The sequence below is a fragment of the Mytilus trossulus genome, chromosome 6 (assembly GCF_036588685.1).
Source record: "Mytilus trossulus isolate FHL-02 chromosome 6, PNRI_Mtr1.1.1.hap1, whole genome shotgun sequence".
In the NCBI taxonomy this organism is placed as follows: Eukaryota; Metazoa; Mollusca; class Bivalvia; order Mytilida; family Mytilidae; genus Mytilus; species Mytilus trossulus.
In genome coordinates this window covers 62295877-62304942 of record NC_086378.1, presented here as the reverse complement: position 1 = coordinate 62304942, position 9066 = coordinate 62295877, and the positions used below count along the sequence as shown (strand labels likewise).

The 9066-nt window shown below is 31.0% G+C and overlaps 1 protein-coding gene across 1 annotated transcript; it reads right to left on the bottom strand.

Annotated features, from left to right (window-relative positions):
* Window positions 1–1503: 1503 nt before the first annotated feature.
* LOC134723630 (uncharacterized) lies at window positions 1504–7768 on the bottom strand. Its single transcript, XM_063587189.1, has 3 exons — window positions 7720–7768; window positions 3623–3795; window positions 1504–2075 (listed from the first exon to the last, which is right to left on the bottom strand). The coding sequence occupies exons 2-3, from the start codon at window positions 3762–3764 to the stop codon at window positions 1660–1662; spliced, it is 558 nt and encodes a 185-aa protein (XP_063443259.1). The 5' UTR covers window positions 3765–3795; window positions 7720–7768; the 3' UTR covers window positions 1504–1659.
* Between the last annotated feature and the right edge of the window lie 1298 nt (window positions 7769–9066).

Sequence of the window (9066 nt, the reverse complement as noted above, 5' to 3'; positions counted from 1 at the left end):
AGGGCCCTTTGTAGCTTACATTTCGGTGTGAGCTCCGTCTTGAAGATTGTACTTTGACCTATTATTCATTTATTTTACAAAAAGAATCTTGAATTAAGAGTTGATTCATCGGCACTCATACCGCATCTTCTTCTATCTTTGCCTACTCAGCTCTGATAAATGTGTGACACATCTCACTTGTCCTGTTGAAACATTCATTTTATATAGTATTTTTTTTTCTCTCTCTCATATATTTTAGTAGACACATAAAAGAAAACGTATATTAGACAGACAGTCAATTAAGATCTTTTGGTGTAGCAAATTATAACAGATCATCAGTCTAAAAGTTGGTAAGAAATCTAAACAACCCAAAATTGTTGGCCATATATTTTGCAAAAGAGTAAGAATATTAATCAACCAAACTATAACGTAATGATGTAATCTGTTCAAATAAGATTTAAATACAATTCTTAAGTTAATATAAAATTCTTCATTTCTCTTTCCGAATGATTTCTAAGATCAACAAATTTGTGTTCATTAAATAATCGAGGGTATGAATGTGGATTTTTCTGTCTTCTTTTAAATCTAAAGAGATTTTTTTTCTCTATTCTCTATATGAGCTTTTTATTTTCTATCCTTCAAATGTTACAGCACTCAAACATAAGCCATCCTTTATATTTGTTGTACGCCATTTTTTAATTCTTTATTTGTAGGTCAATATGTTCTGTACATTTGGTCCATAATTCTGTATTCCTTTTATTTGTTGATTTTTATGTACTTTTGGTCCAGTATTTTTTTTTCTGAAATTGTGGTCAATTATTCTGTATTTTGTTTTTGTTGTTTATTTTTTCTGTATTAGGTTTATTATTCTGTTATTTTTTTGGGATATTTTTTCTGTATTTTTTGTCAATTTTTATCTTTTCTTTAAATACCATTTAGACCCTCTCGTATATCCGCTTTCTTTGCTATATATACATATAGTAATGATACGTTATAACTAATACAATGATGGAAAAGTTAATAGACAGAATAAAGGAAAAGGTTATCTTGCCAGTTTAACTTAACCAATTCATGGGTTTTGCAACGACAACTAAAACAAACGACAACTAAAACACATAAGAAAAGTACGCATTGATAACCCAATAATATTAAGTTAACACCTAAATAGTATTATTGTTTATATGTATTTTATAGAAATACATATTTCTTTAAGTTAGACTACTGTCTACCCTATGGTCGTTTTTTTCTCTTTGACACATTCCCCATCTCCATTTTCAATTTTATTGTCGGCTGTTCGGTGTAACCAGATGATCTCTGTTGAAGGTCGTACGCTCACCTTTAATCGTTAAATTGTTATACATTGTGACTTATATGAAGAGATGTTTCATTGACTCATACCACTTGTGTCTATTCATATTGGCACGAGTGTTTGTAAACAAAGACCTCTTAAACAGGCTTTAGTCATTGGACTTAGTTTAGAACAAAATGTATTTTATGAACAACAGGTAAAAAAAATACGTTAGTGTAACATGTGGTATGAAAAGGTAGATTCAAGTATTGTAAGACACAAAAACTGAATTTAATCAGCTTTTAAGTGCATAACTTGTTCAAACAAAAGAAGTCTGACCATAATCAAGTTGTAACTACCAAAAATATTAGCAGTGCTTGTATTAGTTTTCTTCAAAATGTTCCTGCCTTTATCAGAATTGCACTGAATTGATGATAAGGAGGTTGTGTATGAATAATAAGAACGGGTAACCATTCTAGTTGTATCCAAAGCCTGTCTCCTTTCTTCAGTATAAGGTTGATAGTTTGGGCTGACATATCGTATGCTGGACCAGTGAAAAACCACACCATCTGCTGTCCATTCTTCCTGAGAGAATAATGAGTGGATTGTTTCGTGCCTCCTATCATAGCAGCTGATACCGAGTAAACACCATCCGTTTTAACAGTAAAAATACCCGTATTTGGATTGTAACAGTTGCCAATATCAGTGAGTTTACGGGTGTATTTCACTATATCTCCTTTTTTCCATTTTATAGTATTATAATCTACAGTGAATGTAAATGCAGTGAATGAAGTCTGACCGTTATCATCTGAAATATATATATATACAATATATAAGTAATTGAATATCTATAGAATACAATCTTTATCCAGCACCCGGTATCTTTGAGGTCTTATAATGATTCATCAAGTTTTCTAATTGGTCTTTATTTTATAAATAAAATGCAAACAAAACTATTTCTTTACTATTATTGATGTGTTCTGTTCGTCTGAATACTACTTTTGTATTAAAGGTAAGGTTAATCATTTCATAATTTTCCAAAAGTTTCAATTTATTTTGAATAATCCTAAATTATATATGATTTTAAACTCAGCTTATCTACATAATCAGCAACCCTTTTACGTATCATGAAGTCCATAGTATGATGCTTTAGACCTATAAACTTGAATAACGCTTCTAATTTGAAAATTAAGACCTGGTAAACCCTAAATGACAAAAAGGTAATGTAAGTGTCAGGAAAAGGATAAGAGCTTTACACGAAGGACATTTCAATAACACACAATCCTTATTTTAATGCCAGTACTGGCTACTAGATTCGTGATATTTAACATTGTAAAGGTTATTGAATACAGTTTGTAAAAGAACAATACTAGCTAGGGTACTGGCATTGGGCATTCAAAACAATTGTTATATTTGTTGTTGAAGAGTAAATTGTTTTTAAGAGAACTGCAAGATACAAAAGGGATATTCAAACGCATTAGTCGTATGCAAACTGGAAATACCATGTCCATGTCAAAAAAGAAAAAAAAAATGAGCATGTAACACTAAATGGAAAACTAAAGACTGAGCAACTCGAACACCAACACACGGTAACATTTGTTACGGAAGGTTTAGCAGATTCTGCCGCACATGTGGCATCTGCGGTTATGTTTTTGATTTACAAATTAATAAAAAGAGGTAGGATTGACAATGAGACGTCCACAGGTGACCAAACACAGAAATTTAAAAACAACCCTAAATGGACTTAAACAATGAGTAAAACCAAAACGTCATTGTCAGCTATAAAGAAAACGAAAAAGACTCATGTTTAACAAATTCAAACGAGAAAAGTAACTAATGTATGTACACAATAATAAACGAAAACAAATAATGTAATACACAAACAAACAACATCTAAAATACGAGTCCGGTATTGGAACACCCGTCAGCGGGATTAAAGAAGTTTGAAGGCGCCATAACTCATTGAGACAGTGGTGTAACCGAAAAACTATGAAAATTTTTTGAAAAAGGTTCAACTCATTAGATGAATACAAACTTTATTGTTTTCTAGGCGTTTTTTCAATTTGTAGTTAAGGTATATGCATTTTGGGTGTCAAGAGTAATGCAACCTTACAAAAAGATACCACTTTTATAATTTGAATTGAAAATATAAAGTCCGTACACAAAAATTCCCAAAGAGCTCCAAAACAAATTAAAACAGAGAAACATGCCAGTAAAAGAGGGACGAAAGACACCACAAATTCAGAAATTCAAAAATTAATTAGAAATTAAACAAGTTGCAAATTCTCAAAGACAAATTGGATCTTTGATGATTTTGATTATTTTTGGTGTATCTTTTCGGTCTTACAATCTTACCAGTACTTTCACGACAGAATCGCTCCTTTCGGTCATCATCGCATTCAACACACTGCAGACCATATGTATAGGCATCTATGTATAACTGATTTAAGATCATCGGCACCAAAACAAACAAGATGTAGTTAAAAACAAGGGTCATTATCCTTTTAATTTACAGCTTATTAGCGTCCCTGCCAAACAAACAAAATCATTAAGACATACATTTCTTTAATATGACTGATAACACAAACAATTCAAAAACACATCGTGCATATAGTCATTGTGTTATAAAATAAAATAATCATTGTATGAAATTTTAACCTCCAAGAGTCAATTATTTGTATGATGAATTCTTATTTCTATTGCAAATATCACAATGTTATATCTTATTTGGGAGATATGAAGACACTATTTTCTAACAGCAAATTAGTTAATCATAAAATAGTGTAGTTGTGTGTGCTTGTACTAGACTACTAAACACATCAATGTTCCAGCAACTAGAGGTTGCAGTTCTGTAAAATAGACAAATACCCATAGATTATCCTTTTGCGGCTAATACTGTTCAAATTTTACTTTGAAGTTTTTTTAATAAAGGATGGAAATTTAATATGTACTACTACTTATATCACAATGTCAATACGGCATATTTGAACATGCATATGCCACGAATGTCTAAGAGTTGCAATAGGTACTAGGTTATTATTAAGTACGCCAGACCTGCTTTTCGTCTACCTAAGTCTCATCAGTGACGCTCATATTAAGCCAAACAAGTGCAAAGTTGAAGAGCATTGAGAATCAAAAAATCGAAAAAGGTGTGCCAAATACGGCTAAGGTAATATATCATATATGAGAACCAGTACATAAACAAAACCAAATATATTTATGAATTTAATGCAACTCCCGAAAAGAGGCGTGTTATTAATTCAAGAAAAAATATAAAATCCTGCGTCTGCCTTCAGTCCACATCTTGCATGCATACCATCAAATCAGAAACATCAAAGATATGTTTCCTATAAAAATCTTTGTGGTAAAATGCAAACAAATACTTAGACAATTAAAAACCAATTGTTCAGAGAACAATTGAAGGTCTTTCCATCAAAACAATGTATTTTGATATGAAAAGTTGTGAAACTAAGTTTAAAATGTCATTTCAATCGTCAAATGATAGCTCCTAGTAAGCTGATTCCAAAAATATATTGTTTCCATACATTTTTTTTAAATAAGGGAGATAATTTGTTACTTCCGGTTTGAAAAATGTTACTTCCGATTATATTTGAATATTTACTTGACACTAATTCCAAAATTATCTGGTTCTATATACTTTTATATTAATAAAGTACAAAAACATAGCTACTTCCGGTTTACAAAAGGTCACTTCCGGTTGTTTTTTTCAAGGTTAAATGGTTTGATACCTTATTCTAAAAGTTGTATATCTTTATCATGTACACATATTGAATAAAAGCAAAGGTCAAAATCTAGAACGTCAAATTAAGCGCTGACCTTGAGATCAATTTCAAGGTCATAAACCAAGGACCTCAAATCAAAAGACCATAGGTCTTAATTATATTTAGTTAATGAGTTATATCACCAAACGCGTATTTTTAAATACAAGAGGGGAGAAAACTCCCTTTTACATTCAGCGTACGCTTGCAATCAAAATTTACATCTTACGACATGTCGTAACTAAAAATTTAGTAAAAATAATTTGTTGATATCTTATACAGTCTTTGGATATAAGTGAAAATAAGCCAAATTCAAATATTAGAATATGACCTTGACCTTTGACCTTGACCTAATTGTCATTTTTAGGGACCAAGGACCTCAAATCAAAAGATGCTAGGTCTCTATCACTTATGATTTATAAGATAGAAATTCATATCACTTATATCAGATGCATAAGGGGAAATAACTCTCATATGGAGCGGTCATATCGCTTCGGTCAAAATAGGACAAATCATGCCAAGGATATAACGAGCAATTTTGTAAAATAAATTTGTCATAATCTTTTACGGTTGCGAAGGAGATGCGATAACAAGGAAAACAGTGTTTGGGGAGATAACTCCTACAAAGAAAAGTATTTGTTTACGCAGGGTAAATTTCAAAAGCGCATAAACTGTTCGATATCATATACAAAATATCTAAGCGACATAAGATGCTAGGTCTCTATCACTTATGATTTTTAAGATAGAAATTCATATCACTTATATCAGATGCATAAGGGGAAATAACTCTCATATGGAGCGGTCATATCGCTTCGGTCAAAATAGGACAAATCATGCCAAGGATATAACGAGCAATTTTGTAAAATAAATTTGTCATAATCTTTTACGGTTGCGAAGGAGATGCGATAACAAGGAAAACAGTGTTTGGGGAGATAACTCCTACAAAGAAAAGTATTTGTTTACGCAGGGTAAATTTCAAAAGCGCATAAACTGTTCGATATCATATACAAAATATCTAAGCGACATAAGATGCTAGGTCTCTATCACTTATGATTTTTAAGATAGAAATTCATATCACTTATATCAGATGCATAAGGGGAAATAACTCTCATATGGAGCGGTCATATCGCTTCGGTCAAAATAGGACAAATCATGCCAAGGATATAACGAGCAATTTTGTAAAATAAATTTGTCATAATCTTTTACGGTTGCGAAGGAGATGCGATAACAAGGAAAACAGTGTTTGGGGAGATAACTCCTACAAAGAAAAGTATTTGTTTACGCAGGGTAAATTTCAAAAGCGCATAAACTGTTCGATATCATATACAAAATATCTAAGCGACATATTGCGAAACAAATGTTTATCACAAGAACAAAATTAGGCGGAAGAAAAAAAAATAATCAGAAGAAAAACAATAGGTCTTTCCACAGAAAAGTGGAAAGACCTAATTATAATCGTTAGAGCTATCAATCAGTGTGATACATTTCCTGATACATTCTCTCTGATGGCGGACTTTTCCATTTTATGAAATCAAATCTCTACTCCAATACATTTGGTACTCTATGCCATTACCTGATAATTGGCTACTGGAGTGAGTATAAACAGTAGACACAACTGACGACGCATAAAGTGAACTACCAACAGTTTACTTTTAAATTTGCATTTTGATGTATAAAAAACTTTTAGTTGGCGTTATATTTTAAAGAGAAGTTGATGCTTTTGTATCTTTAGGAATAAATGTACCCGTATATCATACTTGATTAGTCCTTTTTTAAATATTGTTTTTTATTTGAGCGCCACTGTTGAGTCTTTTGTAGACAACACGCAACTGTGGTCTTAATATAAAATTTGAATTCTGGTATCTATGATGAGTTAAATTATCCTGAGTCAGCTTTCTTTACTAATTTGTCGTTATTTTAGAATGCATACACAATTAAAATTCAAATGATATCTTTACTAACTTTAGCGTGTTTTTTTCGTATAGATACTACTTTTCTATTAAAATTAAGGTTATTTTTTTCCGTTTTTCAAATGTTTTGATTTATTTTGAATAATCTTAAATGATTTATATATATTAACTCAGCTTATCTTCATAATTAGCACTCCTTTTACATATTATGAAGTCCATTCTATGATGCTCGAATCCTATAAACTTGAATAACACACGCTTTGTAAAAAACAATAAGACCTCATAAACCCTAAATGACAACAGTGTAATTTAAAAATCGGAAAAGAGATTAGAGCTTTACGGAAAGGAATTTTTATAACACCATCTGTAGTTACATGCTTGTACTGGCTTTTATACTGGTGATATCTTACATTGTGAGGATAATTGGATGTAGTTTGTAAGCGAAAAATACCAGCTAATGTACTGGCATTAGGTACATTGAGTAAATATTAACAGTAAACACAACTGACAACGTATAAAGCGAATTATGATGGTATCTATGATGAGTTTAATTATCAGTACACAGTTTGTCTATCATAAGCATAAATACTTACAACGTAAAAGTGTATTATTCAAGTAGGTTTTTTTAATTAAGTTTCAAAGGCGAGCTTTATATGAAGATTTAATCAATACCACCATTGAATGTTATCTACTGCAATTGGCAATTTTTCTTATCTTGATTTTTCCTGAAAAAACAACATTTACGATGATAAGGAGAACTTACCTGTTCTAGAAAATCTCCCGAATAGAGGAAAACCGTTCTAGTATGATATGATCACGAAGAATAAATTTGACAAGAAAGAACAGTCATTTATATTGTCATATTAACGGCTATTGCATAATTATTTGGCAACACATTGGCGAATGTCACGTTGATTTCTTAATTCCTTTGTTTTTGCAAAAGTTGTGAACCATATAATGTTTGCGGCTAATTAACCTTGGGTATATTACTCGTTGAATTACTTGATACATTAGAAGATAACCATTATTTTATTGACTGTGCATTTATGTGTTTGGTCGCCTGCTCTTTGTTATTTTAATATAACCTTCTTCGTATAATCACTGATATAATCTCTTCAGGTACTGACCACCAGCACCTTTTGTTTGATATTAAGAGTGTAAAAATTCTGTTTTTTTAATTTATTTTTTGTTGGGGGGGGGGGGAGTTTTTTTTCTTCTCAATTGTATTTTAGATGTTTGCATGGTGCAAAATTCATCTGTTAATCTTAAATCTTCTATTTTTGATCAACTAAATCTTTTTTGATCTAAAATGGCACATGCATAACTTTTGGTGTATGCGTAATACGACAATATTTACTGTCGACACAGCATGTTTATAGAATAGCTGTTTTGTGATTGATACTTTTCATATATATAAGTTGATGTATACACATAGACTACAATACACGTCCTTGAAACAGGAACGTTTAAATGTATGTATTTTAAATTCACACCTTTTTTTATGTTTTAGTAATGTCAAATATACAAACAGTTACATTCTCTCTCACACTTAAACAAAAATTTCAAATTCCTAATAACTTTTCTATTGTCAATTAAAATCAATTTATTCAGGTTTGCTTTAATGCTAATTTGTTTGTAAATATTTCGACCGAAATATGTGAAAGCCGAGGATTTTTAAGTACCGAAACAGTTTAAGAAATTTAAAAATGGCATAAAAACATACAAAATAGTCAATCAACTTTGCACAACGGAGTTGAAACCTTATTTATCATTTCATCATTTATTTATGGACAAGTTTATAAAAGTTTTTTTTTAAATCATGGCAGTATCGACATCCTCATTACTTAAAACCGAGAATTGGGGCAGAATTTTGTTGCAAATAAACCACAAATGTGGATGCTTTAAATACTAGTAAATTCGACATTTCACAATAAACAAACTCGAATATATATAGTAGGTTATAAAAGAATAAGTAAAATCCTTGGAAAGTCATTGAACTATTTCAGTTTTGTCACGGAAATAACATACGAAAAACATGCACAGCTGGGCTTATTAACGTGTGTACCGTTGATATTTTTTATGATGTGCAATTTATCTGTGAATAATATCA

Coding starts and splice junctions, on each gene's coding strand:
- LOC134723630 (XM_063587189.1), bottom strand. CDS start 3,764: ATGACCCTTGTTTTTAACTACATCTTGTTTGTTTTGGTGCCGATGATC. Junction 2,076..3,622: donor ATTCTGTCGTGAAAGTACTG/GTAAGATTGTAA, acceptor TATATATTTCAG/ATGATAACGGTCAGACTTCA.